The sequence below is a fragment of the Tiliqua scincoides genome, chromosome 2 (assembly GCF_035046505.1).
Source record: "Tiliqua scincoides isolate rTilSci1 chromosome 2, rTilSci1.hap2, whole genome shotgun sequence".
Classification (NCBI taxonomy): Eukaryota; Metazoa; Chordata; class Lepidosauria; order Squamata; family Scincidae; genus Tiliqua; species Tiliqua scincoides.
In genome coordinates this window covers 22,957,933-22,972,502 of record NC_089822.1, presented here as the reverse complement: position 1 = coordinate 22,972,502, position 14,570 = coordinate 22,957,933, and the positions used below count along the sequence as shown (strand labels likewise).

The following is a 14,570-nucleotide window of genomic DNA, read 5'->3' as shown; positions in this document are numbered from 1 at the left end:
TTTACCTCCTATAACCTACACACAGGAATAAGGCTGTGGTACTGATGATGCTGTTGACTAGAGGTTGGGGTTTTCACCTGTTCCAGAAGAGGGTTATCCTTCTTCAAGGACCAGGTTTGCAGCTTGGAAATACCATTAAATCCAGCCTTGCAGGGATGCACAGATATCATCTGTGGATAAAGCACTGGTTTTTTTACCCAGCTGTGGTTGCTGACTTGCAAACCACCCTGGAATTATGACCACAGTTTAGGTTAGATTACTGTCATGCACATTGCAGGGAGCGGTTTGTGGAACTGTTCAGAAGAAGTGTGCACATTTTGCTAGGATGTAATCTAGGAACAAATCAGAATGCTCATTTAAACTACAAAGCTCTAAACAGCCTATGAACAGGGTACCTGAAGGGCTATCTATGGGCCCAATCCAATCCAACTTTCCAGTACTGGTGGAGCTGCAGTGCAACCCTGAGGTAAAGGAACAAATGTTCCCTTACCTTGTGGAAGCCTCTGTGACTGTCTCCCCACCAAAGGATCCACTGCACACCCCATTGCCACAGCTGCACTGGCACTAGAAAACTGGATACGATTGGGCCTACTTCCATAAAAACCTGCACTGCTCTTAAGAACTTTATTGAAGGCCTGTTTCTTGTCACCCTCATCTTTAGAGGTGAGAGGGGAGAGTACTATTGATAGGGTCTTCTCGGTAAGGTTGCTCTATCTAAATAGATCTCCCTTCCCATCTATCTGCTGGCACCAAACACCATGTCTTTTAGATATCAGGCAACAATTGGATGATTTTCAGTAGCAAAAACTGTCAATTTAGATACAATGTCTGATAGTCCAATACTAACCTGCTCTGGAGCAGGCAGGTCGACTGGCCTGCGCTGCATTCGGAGAAGTTGGGCCGGGTTGCCGCACGACTCAAAGCAAGGGGAAGTCATTCCCCTTACCCCATGTTGTGTGGCAGTTGCCCATATGGGGCTATTTGGAGCTGCGCCACCCAAAGAGGTGGTACAGATCTGAGTGGCCCAGTATAAGAACAGGCCGCCTGAGCAAGGGGGTTGGGATCTGGCCTAAGTGCCTGATCCTGGTCCTGCCCCATCTTGGGCCCGATATTCCCACCACCCCACCCACTCTGCCCTCCCCCCACACCAGGACGCCCCCGTTCCACCCTTCCCAGATGCCCATGCTGGCCTGACTTGGCCAGCACACACACATCAAGTGCTGGCACTCTGGAGGCTAGATTCGGCCTCCGGAGACCAGTACACATCCGTGTGCCAGCCTGCCTCCTCCTGCAGTAGCGCAAAAGTGCCTTATGACACTTTTGCAACACCTCTGGACCAGTGCAAGTTGTGATAGTCTAAGTGGCCCTTTGGATTGGGCCTTAGGCTGCAATCTTATGCACACATTCTTGAGCGATAATCTCATAGCATGAGACATGGGATAGGATGCACATGCATAGGATTGCATTGTAAGGCTGCAGTCTTATACACATAAATCTAGGAATAAACCCCATTGAACCTAGAGAGACCTACCTCCAAGTAAACGTATAAGATTGTTTTTGCTTTGCTCATGCACAGCCCCATGGAACTGCTTTGAAGATCTAGGGCAGTGCTTCTCAACATTTGTCCTCTGCCATACTACTTCACTTGTTCCACCTATTTGTACCACTGGAAGTAATTGGCAATGACATCATAGCCAGTTACTTCTGGGTTGGGAGACCACATGTGACACCACAAACACCAGTAAGAGGCTCAGGGTAAACAGGAGAGCTATTTCAAGCGTGGAAAAGCATGCTTTGGAGCCTCCTACCACACCTGTGGCAGGTGTCCAGGGGTGCCATGAGAACCACCAGACACTACCTCAATTACCCGTACCACTGGTTGGTGGTATTTCTCAGTGTTTCTCAACCAGTGGTGCCCGTACCACTGATTGAGAAACACTGATCTAGTGTCTGATGCTCTCAATGAGGATAACCTTTTTTCCATGCACTTCCTTTAATACCCGTTACCCTCCCATGCTTCTATTATCTCCATGGTAGGAGGGAGAGGCAGGAGCAGTGTTTGTATGTAGCACAATCACATCAGGCTTGGCCCTTATGAAGCATACTTAATTACTTCTATAAATTAAGAAGAAATTTTTTTTTAATTAGGCTGTCAGAGTTTCTTGGGCAAGTATATACAGGCAGTGTGAATCAGCATCTGTCACAGACTCAGTGATCTGTCTGTTGTTTTGTGACAGAATTGTCTGTTCAGGGAAAAAGACATTTGATAGTAAGCTCTTTTAAAAAAAGTGGCTTTACATACTTGACATTTGGGAACTGGAAACAGAAAATGATAGATCAACCCAAAGTTGTACTCCTTGCCCTTTCTTGCAGCCAGTGGCGTAGCTAGAGTTGATGCAAGGAACTAAGTTTTGCAGGGAACCTCAGTACAGCATGCAAGCAGCCCATCCCCCTCCCCTTCTGGGCAGTGGGTGCAAAACAGACGCACTGCCCTTTCTTACAGCCAGTGGCATAGCTAGAGGGGGGTGCAAAGCACCAAGTTTTGCAGGGAGCCTCAGCGCAGTGTGGATAGGACTGCAGTCTGTATCCCCAGAATCTCCACCTAGAGGGTCTTCGGCAGGAGTGAACTTCTGCATGAAATTTCAGAAAGCCTCTACTACTTAAAGTAGACAGTATCAAAATAGGCAATGCATTGGTCTGATGTTATAAAATGTTTTCATATGTTTATTCACATATGTATCTAACCCAATCAGTACTCACTCAGTTTTCAGGTGAAAGGTATATGTTATATGCTGACAGATTTTTAAAGGAAGATTTGTAATTGTCCTCAGAAATCATTGTGGATATATGGTGGGGTTGTACCTCATTTACTTTTAGGTATATAATAATATTAAACAAACCTCTGTATAATATTTCATGTGAATCTGCCAGTAATCATAGAAAGTGGCATTTACACAGTTTGCATTGATATTGCTTGGTATGCTGTGTGATATGATAGAATTTTTTTCCACAATGGAATCTTCTCATATACCTTTTCCCATATAACCACTTAACAAGGCCCATTATGGACTGGACATCTTATTTATGAATCGTGATATAAACTGTTCCTTAGAAAAGTGTACTATTGTTTTATACACAGAGAAGGACAATGCATGACCGCTGCTGGATCCACTCCCTCTCTCACCCTCCCTGCCCATGAACTGCCCTCGTATCAGCTTACCTGTAGCAGAGCAGGCTTCCAGCCACAGGCCACTGATGCTACTACTGCTTTGTGGAGTGGCTTGAAAATGTCCACTGCAGTAAATTGTGTGATAGGATTGGGCCATAAATTTCGTTAGCAAAAGAAGTGGTCAGCAAAGAAGTGTATCTTGTAAAGCATCCTAGAGTTATACAAAGGCCCCTGCCAAATAACTATTCATAATCCACAAGTAGAAACAAGAGTCTATGAATGGATCTGCCACTCATCTGTTAGGCGGAACAAAGGTGCATAAAAGTTCAGTCTTCTCCTCTGCCCTGTCCCTCTTGCTGATCTCATTAATGCATCAGGCAATACCTTTTCAAAATTTATATATATTTATATATATTTTGTCCTGTTGCAGGGAAAAGTTTTCAAGAGGCAACTGTACAACAACCCAGAATAAAAGATCTTACATCTGTCCGGAATAACATGGCTCCCATTTTAAGCCACAGTGTTCAGAAAGGTAAGGATAGTGTTAATGTAGATCAGTAAAACATGGTCTTACTGGCCACTTCTAAATTTTCTCCTTTTCTTAAGAACACTCTGAAGAAAGAAAAAAAATTAGGGCACAATCCTGACCGGCAGATGGGCCAGTGCAAGTCCCTTGCACCAACATCATAATAGAAAATTATCACTTTTCTATGGCAAAAGTGCCATAAAGCAGTTTCACACTGACTTAGGAGCAAGGAGGCCGGTGTATGAACATGCACTGGCCTCCAGATGCTGGCCCAAACCCCGCTGAGTCAGCTCAACGGTAAACCCGTGCCAGCCAAGCTAGGCCAGTTCAGGGATCTGGGGGGAGCACGGGAAGGGCGGGGAGGCGGCATTCTGGGGCGGAGGGAGGGCGGGCAGTGGCCAGGCCTGTGGGTGGGCCAGATCCAGCACTTATGCCAGATCCTATCCCTGTTCCCAAGCAGCCCAGGGCAGCTCCAGGCTGCTTGGATATGTGCCACCACTTTAGGTAGTGCAGATCTGAGTAGCCACACTGGGGCTGCTGCAACTTTACCCAGGGTAAGAGGAAGCGGTTCCACAGAGCCTGTCTGTGCTGAGCCAGCGCCAACCAGAGGCTGTCACATGCCCCCCCCCCTGAGCTTGTCCCTTGCTCTGGGTGGCGGAGAGGTGAGTGAGGGCAGGGGAAGGCAGGGCAGGGGAAAGGAGCAGGGCAGGAAGGGGGTAGGACCGGCGGAGCAGCTCCACCAGATCCAGATCCCCGCATCAGTCTTTCTGGCCTGACACAGGGCCACTCTACTGTGCACCAGCTAAATAGGGCTGGTTGGGCTTTTTACAATGTAATATGGAGAGTACAGAGCTTGCAGGAATGGAAAGGTGGGGGATAAATGCTTTTAATAAATGACAAACAAATGTTGGTGTTTTTGTCTGACTTAAAAGCAGGCAAAGTTATTTCCCTAGTAGCTGACCACAAACTCACAGTTCTCCAACAGTCAGCATATTGCTCCAGCAGTTTACACTTGAAATGCAAAGTGTTACTGCCAAGCTAGCTGCAGCAGTACATTCTTAGCACAATGATTGCAGGCATCCTCTCCACTGCAAGCAAAACATGAGTTTTCCATCTTTCCAAAAAAAATTTGTTGCACAAATGCTCTCATGTAGCTGAAAAAATTAATAGGTGGACATTGTGACACCAAATTCCTATATGAACTTGGGCCCCAAGCCTATCCTTTCCCTTTCCTGCCAGTGCGGCTGTGCTGCAAGTGCAAGCACTGCATCCTGGGAAGGGAGAGGGAGTCCCAGAGCGAGAAGTCCCAGAGGGTATATCAAGACAAAATTTGTTCCCTTGCCTTCACTGCCCAAATTGTCTACTTGGACCTATGCCAGCTCTTTTGCGGGCACAGATCTGCACAGACCCAGAAAGGAGGACTGAGGCCAGGAAGGGGGATAGGATATTGACAGTACTACTGCCTCAGTCCTGCTCCTTTCCCAGCCTTGAGCCACCACCTCCCTGCCCCAGTCTCCTTCCCTCCTCTTCCCTGCCCCATTTCACTCCCCCCCCCCCGGACTCCTTATGCTGATTTATGCCTGGGTACACACCAGATCTGCTGACAGGCTGCCAACACAGCTCACCACTTGCAGCAGTGGCCCAGACAGCATGTTGCAACTGCAACAGCCATCAGGCAGTAGTGGAGCCAGAAGGAGAGTGGAGCTGTAAGTGTCGCCGTGTAAACTGCCCCTCCGTTCTCAGGACCATTCCAAGGAGCAAAAGCAATGCAGAGGCATCTCCTCCACATTCCTTTCGTCCCTGGACAGGTTCTGAGAGCGAGGGAAAGGGGCAGCCTACACTGTGAGTTTCAGAGCCATGCAGCACTTAAAGTACCACCCCTCCCTGGTTCTGCTACTGCAGTGAGGGACCTTATGCTGCTTGAATTTGCGTTCTGCCAGTGTAAGGCCCGTATAGGATTGGGCTCCATGAGTAGCTCTTAGAACATTAACAACACAATCCTATGCATATGTACTCAGAAGTAAGCCCCATTGTACCCAGTGGTGCTCTTACTCATAGGACTGCAGTTGAGAAAAACTGCCCATCAAAGCACTGTGCAATATCACTAAAAATAAAATGCCACTGCAGTTTATAGTCTACTGCTTCTTGATTAATTTGTTAAAATTTTCATGAGGACTCAAGCTGTTGACCAGCAAAGGCATATCAAGACAAAATTTTTACTGGCTGTTATGGGGGAAAGAGACTTGTGCAAGACAAGTGCAATGTAAATAAACTGAGATCTTTAAAATTTGTTTTATGACAATAGCAGAAGTCCAAAACACTGGCACTTAAAACCAGTACAAGAAGTACAGTCTAGAAAGTTGTATAATTTAAGAGAAAATGTTAAAACTTGGCCCTTTAAAGCTATAAAAATGGAAAAAACCTGGAAACAGTATGAATATATAACGAAAAAGGAAGTACTTAAAAATAGAATAGCAGAAGAGTAGTGGGTTATTCCATGTTCATAACAACTAAATAGTACTGGCAGACATGGTTTTCTCCCAACTATGAAGTCTAAACTTAATGTACTAAAAATTCCTTTCACTCCATTTTACCCGAAGAACTACAGCAGCCATTTTCAACATTATGTCATAGCACACTGGTGTGCCGTGAATGGTTCACGGCACACCAGTGAATGGCACACCATTCATGTTCACGTTCATCGTTCACGGCACACCGTGAATGGTGTGCCGTGGGAGTTTGGAGGAGGGTCATTTATTAGTAGGGCCATTGGGGGATGTGAGCTTCCTGCTGGCAGTACAGTGTGCCTTGTCAATTGTCAAAAGACTGATGGTGTGCCTTGACAATTTTAGTGCCTTGTCAATGTGCCATGAGATGAAAAAGGTTGAAAATCACTGCACTATACAGAAAATTAATTTGTTACACGCCTGGCAGACCTATTGACCTATTGTCCCTCCATAATTTAGATTCTTTGTGGGAGAAAGATAAGTGTAAATGAAATACACATGTATAATAGACAGAGAAATTACAGATGTAATTCTACCATATACACCAGTTATATCCCTGCTATTTTTATGCATCATTCTTTCTTCATATGAACACCATGAGTATTAAAATGTTCTGACTGAAAAGGTATTACAGAGATGCAACAGCAAGCACACAGACTGCATTACAGAGAACCTTCAATGTAACACACTAGGGGCCCAATCCTATCCATCTTTCCAGCTCTGATGCAGCCGCAATGCAGCCACGAGGTAACAAATGTTCCCTTACCTCGAGGAGGCCTCTGTGACTGCCCCCACACCGCAGGATGCACCGCACACCCTGTTAGCATGGTTGCACCAGCGCTGGAAAGTTGGGTGGGATTGGGTCCTAGGACTGCAATCCTATGCATGTTTTTCTGGGAGTAAGCCCCTTGAACATGAGACTTACTTTTGAGTGGACATGAGTAGGATTGTGCTGTAATGGCAGGAAGGGATATCCATTAATGCCAAAACTCTGTTAAATCTGAATGCATTTATGACAGTGCACACATGCATACACAAAACATATATGACTAATTTTTAGAGAAACAGATGCCCGTTATTTCCAAAGTCTGATAAATCAAGGCCCATTAAATTGAGAGTTCATTGTGGTTCCAAAGTAACACTAGTCAAGACCCCCAAATCCTCTATCTCAACATTATATTTTGAGCAAATTCCTACATTCTATGGACAGCCCAAATCAAGTTGCAAGGTGTCCTTTCTTCTGTTAATGGTTGCTTAATCAATCAGAATGGGCTGCATTCTAATCAATATCTTGTATGCTAGATTATCAAAGCAATTTGTCTCTATTCTGCTCAGTAATTTATCTTGTATTACATTCACATCTTACTTTCTCCTGCTCACCAGTCTCTTTTCTAGCATCCTGTGGGCAGTATCTTATTTATTACAGATACAGGTAAGGAAAATTGGATAGACTTAGGGCTAGGACTACATAGGTTACACACAAGGGTGGTGGCCATCGATTACAACAAATATTAATCCAAACGAAATTAATAATCAATACAAAAATCATCATATTCTTTAACCCAACTGGTTAATACTTTAACATTCCATATTTTTCCTCTAACCTTATCTAACCCATCATAAAAAAAAACAGTTCAGACTTTTACTTATACACTCTTCTTACCACTAAACTAATCTCTAAAATAAAATCTCTTATCTAATTCTTAATTTCTAATATAACATCTAAAAAAGAAGTCTCTGATTACAATGGTATTACCTCCTTCAATATCTCTTATAACATGTTATACATCATTTTCCATAACTATCCAATCAAAAAAGGCTTCAAATTTTTACTTATAGACTCTTCTTACCACTAAACTAACCTCTAAAATACAATCTCTTATCTAATTCTTAATTTCTAATATCACATCTAAAAACAAATATCTCCAATTACAATAATATTATACTTCGCTTATCCATAATACTTATATTCCAAAATTGCAGTTCCATCTAATTTATTTCATATATTTACCACTTTAATTTTCACGATACTTATATTCCAAATTCCCTTTTCATCCACTTTAATTTAATCTAATTAATAAAATATTATATCTTAATACCACTTAATTTCCACAATATTTATATTTCAAATTTTCATTTACATCTATTTTAATTTAATATGTTTAAAAAAAAATTCTATTAATTATTCAACCATTTTGCCCTTCTTCTTATTGTTTACTTTGTACTCTATCTTATTGGTGTTCCCTCTTAGTCCTCCTACTGGTTCTTCCACTTCTTCTTTTTCTTCTTAAGCCCACCCCCCTCTGTTTTTCTTTCTTCTTTTCCATTCTGTTATTCTTGAATTCAATCCACAAATTCTTCGTCTTCTTGAGACAGCTTGCTCTCTGAACATTTCGTCTTTTTTCTTCCTTAAAGGCAGTATCTTCTTATAGCTTCTTTTTGCAGGTAATCTCATGACACACAACCATAACAAACATTCTTGAACAAAAACAAATAAATCTCTGACATTCAGAGCTGCTACTTTAGTGGTTCTTGGAATTCTTCTTTTCCCAGAACTTAGGAGTTATTCAACATGTGACTTTTTTTTCTACACTGGTATACATAAAATAATATAGAACACTCTTTGTATATGAAAAATCATGTTGTTCTGCTGCATATACTGTACATCTGTCTGGAAGTTGCAACATTTCTGCTGAGAAAAAACTGATTTTTCATTCAGCCTCTCTGGTGGGTCACACCCTAACTAAAACACCAAGGGGAAAGCCCCAGAGCTATGAATGTGGCTGTTCCAATAATACTTTAACGTAATTCTCATCTGCAGCAGTGAAAAACCTGTAAATCAGTGGTTCTCACACATCTAGCACCAGGACCCACTTTTTAGAATGAGAATCTGTCAGGACCCACCAGAAGTGGTGTCATGACCGGAAGTGACGTCATCAAGCAGGAACATTTTTTTTTTAATCCTAGGCTGTAGTCCTACCCACACGTACCCAGGAGTAAGTCTCATTTACTATCTTTGTAAAAAGAATATACATAGTAGGTTGTTAAAAGTACAGGACTGCAACATTTCCCCAGATGCAGTCAATACCATGGTAGCATCAAGTCTAATATGTTAAAAATAAAATATTTAAATGAATGGGAACCCCCCTGAAATTGACTCACAACCCACCTAGTGGGTCCCGACTCACAGTTTGAGAAACACTGCTGTAGATACACTAGAAATAGACAATACTTATACAAACTTTAATTTTTTTGACTTCAGCTGTGGGTACATGGACAACTTTCAAAATAAACAGAGACTTCATGGTTGTGCATTCTGGACAACATTACAGTAATGGTAGATGCTTAGTATGTGGTTGGTCTGTTATGGGAAAACTGGTGATTTCTCGGACACACATTTCATTTCCATGCCAAATTCTCAACAAATACAAATAATTTCAGTACTACAAAAGAGCAGCAAAGGCATTTTCTTTTCTAACTTTTCTTCAGTGTTTACTCTCATGACTCACTCAAACAAAAAAATCAACACAGAGCAATTAAACAATGTTGGAACATTTCTTTCATTTCATTGTAGGAGATAATTAAATTTAGTCCATGAATGCATCTACATAAGAGTATGTATGTATTATGTATCCCAACATTCCCTCACAGTAACTGAAACAGAAGCCTATGATGAGACTATGCAGGTAGGAGCCAAATCAATTCATCAGTGGTTGAAGTCACTAGGATAGGAAACATGTTTCCCACAGGAATGAAGTAGTAGGGGAATTTAATTTCCTCCTAAGTTTATCTTACATTTGTGAAAAGTTATCATCCAGAAGAAGATCCAGGTTCAAATCCCCACTCAGCCTTCAATTTTACTGGGTGACCTTTGGCTTCTCACTATCTCTCAGTCACACCTACCTCACAGGATTGTTGTGAGGACAAAAGGAGGGGGAATTACCTCCCTATAGTAGATATTCCCTCCCTGCAGATAATAGTACCTAAAATTTTTGCCAAGTAATCAAGCTCCAATTATCACTTCGCCTTATCTCCGGGTCAATCAGAGGGCAGAGCCTTTCAACTCTGAAAAGTTGCCTTTCTTGCTCAAGCAGGCTCATTTGTTTTTATAGTAACTTTCCTGGGAAATTCCAGCCAAAGTTAACCTTTTATTCTCCTCTGTTCCATTTAGCAAATGCTTTTTGCAGCCTAGTTCTGTTTTGCATTTAGCAGAGATCTGTTTTTTCAACACCAGGATGGGATCCTCCTTTCCATATGAAGCAAAGTCCCAGGCTACAATTCAATGAACCATTACTTAAGAATAACACCCATGGAAAGCAGTGGATCTACTTCTTGAGTAAAAAGGGTGGCAAATATATGCAGCTGCATCTCTCTGCTCTGCTGTGAATTGAATTGCACATTCTCAGATATGTGTTATGGGTTATATGCTGTAAGTAGAGCTTCTGGCTTAACACACCAAACACCTTAAAGGAGCATTTGATTCATGGATTTCCTGCAGTGGTTCCCAACCTTTTTCACTTGCATATCCCTTGGCAGCCCATTTCCATAAATTGTACCAGCAAAATGTTGTAATTAACAATACAAGCCCTCATCTCCTCCATATGAAAGCCCAGACTTCATGTATTTATCACAGTGTTTTCTCTTTTTATCTGTTTGAAGAACAGAAGACTCTGCCTTTGCACTGTTTTGCACCAGAAGTGTGCTGAGAAATTCTGGGTGATTGAACACTTTCCATATTATGTTTCAGCTTTTTTACTGTGCTGGTTTTCAATCACTGGTTCATAGATGAACTGATGACCAAAAACTAGCTATTAGTGGGGCTTTCACAGCCAATTGGTTACCTTCCTTCCTGCCTTGCTGGCCCTGCAAAGCATTCTGGAGCATAACCTGCCTTTTTCTGCCATTATGCCATTCTTTTTCAAGTACGCCTAAAGGTCCTGTTGAGTGTCCCTGGGAGTACATGAATACCAGGTTGGAAACCACTGTTTTACTGGTATATTGGTTACAGTGCACTTATTCTGATACTGTTTACAAAAAGGTGGTGAAGACCAGAATATAAAAAGAATAAAAATGTATCTTATGATCTTTTACTATGTTTTTAATAAATTAGAGACTACAGTTCTCAGGTAACAATTAGTGGTGGGTTATTTTTCAGGATCTGGCCTCAGGTAAAATCAGACAAAACTATAGTCAGACACACACACCCTAAGTTAAAGCCCTGACTTATCTGAAGGTCATAGAAAATTCCATGGTGTTGGTTTTTTTTGCTCAAAACCTGCCCTCTGCTTATCTGTGGGATTGACTTATGGTTGGGGGTCTGTGGTGTGTATGCCATCCTGAACTCCTTGGAGAAAGGGTGGTATAAAAATGTGAAAAACAAAAAAAAAAAAACAATATATGAAATGTTTAGATTAGGTTTTCATTCATGTGTTGTTTTTCCACAAACAATTGTGTTCAAACAGATGAAGAATAAAGCATGTCCTGTCTCCCTGCTCTGCCCCCAAACCAGGCAGAGAAGCTTAATCCCTCAGAAGATGCTTTAGAATGTACAGGATGGCCCCTGTATCTACAGATCCCATATCTGTGGATTTACTTATCTGTGGATCGGGTCCATGGCCCCCCCTGCGTGTGCCCCGTACTCATCTCTGGAGGATCCTTTGAACCTGGCAGAGGCCTCTGCCAGGCTCAGATTGAGCCAACACAAAAAAAAAAAAAAAAGGCAACTTTCAGTTTCTCTGTGAAACCGGAAGTGATGTTTTTAATGCCTTATAAGGCATTTAATGCCATGTATCTGCAGCCTCTGCTGGGCTCAGAGGACCTCCAAAGGCAAGGGGAGCAGAGCTTCCCTCACCTCTGGAGGGTGGGGGGGAAGTATTTGCCTGTATCCACAGTTTCACATAGGAATGGAACCCTCACTGATATGGGAGCACATCTGTATTTTCTTAAATGTGATCTGCAGTGTAGGACACTCCCAGACATTGGGGAAACCAGCTGTTGATATTCAGCTGCAAAGAGAAATGTGGGGGCAGGACCAGCCCTTTAAAAGCTGGAAAGAGGCAGAAAGGGAGAGGTAGAAGGAAAGTTGGCCAGCTTGGGGTATAAAAGATCAGGTTGGAAGATGAACAGGACTAAGGGGAAGCTGGAGAAAGCAAGAAGAATGAGAATTGGAGGACCTGGAGTGAAGAGACAACTACTTGGAGGATTAGAGCTGGCTTAAGAGATACTTGGCAGAGGGGAGAACATGCAAAGGCATGGCCAGGGGTGTAAAAGGAAGTTACTCACTTGAGTCATCTTTTACTTTGGGATGGGCCAAGAGATTGCACTTTTTAGCAAACCTGGTGAAGACTGTGTGCCAAGAGCTCTTGCACTCTTGAATACCCCCAAAAGGTTTATCCTGAACTATCCCTGAGGTAGAGAGCCTTGTCCTGACTCTTCACGTCAAGGCTATTGTAAAAGAAGATGAAGATGTTAGGAGATCCCTCCCTTTTTGTGTTGGTGTACCCATTGTCTAATAAAGCCTAAGCTGATTTGCCTAGGAGCTTGCTTGTTTTCCTATTGTGGCCACTTAGCCCATGGCCTGAACCCCTTTGGAGGTACACTCCACCCCCTGGGAGGAGGATGGGATGTTGACAGACAACCAAAAATTTTTTGGTGTTTTCAGTAAGGCTCCAAGGTAGATGTGGTTGGAAGGAAAAGAGTAGGAATCAGTGAGATGGCAGAAGTGATAGAAGATGGGACTATTATTGAGTGGGAGGGGACATGGGGAAGTTGGAGTGTAAATGGAGAAATGCCTTGCTGATGGGAAGAACTTCAGGGCTATGACTATGCAAAAGAGAATATTAGCACGCAGTGCACAGCTGTCCATATCTTTGGCCTTTAGAAATGGCCATTATGGTGCATTGAAAAAATACACATTGAGAAACTGCATTATTTCTGGGTTTGTTTTTGACTTCTCTTTCTTTGCTCTTACCCAGATCAGCTACCACTCAGCCAAGCCTCTCAAGATGTTGGGGAGTCAAAATTCCTGTCTTTAAACTCCTTAAGGACTCGGGCCTCTATTCTCCCACCAGCACTTACCAGCAAATCCCAGAAAGGAGGACTTTCTCGGAGTCACTTGCTGTATTCCTTCTTACCAGCACTTTCAGGAGAGTCTCTCCGAACAAGCAGAGTCCTGCCTGCCATTCCAAGACAGAAGGGATCTAGCGGAGAAGCATGTAACCAATCATATTGCAAATCAAACAGTGACAATTAGCTCATGAGTCCCAAGTGGTTTGAGAAAGTGGGGGATGAAAACCCATTTCAAAGCACATGCTTTCCAATCAGTTTGGAATTACCGGGTTAGGAAGCTGACAGTTGTACAAACCAAACAGTGTTTATCACAGCAATCTGTTTGGTGCATTATTTAACTTACAAGCATTTTAGAAATGCACTGTGAAAGCAAAAACAACAAAATGCAAGGAAAATGAAACCACTTTATTTAGCTGTTCAGCCTTGGAAGGGGCGTGAGAGTGCTGATTTTCTTTTGTGAAAAACCACTTTAACATTCTTGGCGCCCAACTCTAGTCTTCCCCCCCATCACAAATGCAGTGGTGCTGAAATGGATACATCCATTTCAAGGATGTATCCTGTGGGCTGCATCCTGTGGGCAGGGGCAGTTGTAGAGGTCTCCTCTGGGCAAGGGAAAAATCATTCCCTCATGCAGGAGTAAGGCTCCACAGCACAGCGGGATCTATGCAGACCTGGCCTAGCTAAATAGCTGGTGCAGTTCTGGCTGGACCCGTGCTGTGGGATCGGATCCAGAAAGTGGATTTGGATTTGGTGGCCACTGCTGCTGCCAAACCTGCCCCCTCCTGAACCCAATATGCCCATCCCCCACCCCTGTCACTGCCCTGTTCCACCCTCCCCCCCCCACCCACCCACTCACCCCCCCATGTTGTTTCCTCCCCCCATCCTTGCTCTGCCCTCCCCCGCCACATTACCTTCAGTGGCAGGCAGCTTGGGATCCGCTGGTGTAAACAGGAAGACTCTGGAGCTGAGCCTTCCTGCTAGTGTCTTGGCAGTGCCCTACTAAGTGCACTCCCAAAGCACCTTTTACAACTGGTGTTGATTGCTTCATGGCAGTCAGCACCAGTGAAAGAGGTGCATCACGATCACCTGGCCCAGGCAGGATTTGGCCGTTGATCATTCAAAATGCTTGCATCTCACTGAGAGGTGATTTGTACATGGTGACCATTGCTGGAAACCAAAACAAAGAACTCATTGTTTATGCACTTTACAGACTCATTACCCAAAGCCTACTCTGGCTCTTTTTGACAAAATACTCCCAAATAAAATATTTACCCAAGTAAATGCTTTCCAGGGCAATCCA

General features: G+C 43.2%; 1 protein-coding gene across 1 annotated transcript in view; it reads left to right on the top strand.

Annotated features, from left to right (window-relative positions):
* Window positions 1–13,454, top strand: part of ANKRD55 (ankyrin repeat domain 55) — a 49,951-nt gene extending 36,497 nt beyond the window's left edge. The window contains exons 10-11 of the mRNA XM_066618131.1: window positions 3,600–3,701; window positions 13,177–13,454. Of these exons, the coding sequence (XP_066474228.1) occupies window positions 3,600–3,701; window positions 13,177–13,454 (380 nt within the window). The remainder of the gene's footprint in view (window positions 1–3,599; window positions 3,702–13,176) is intronic.
* Window positions 13,455–14,570: the final 1,116 nt, after the last annotated feature.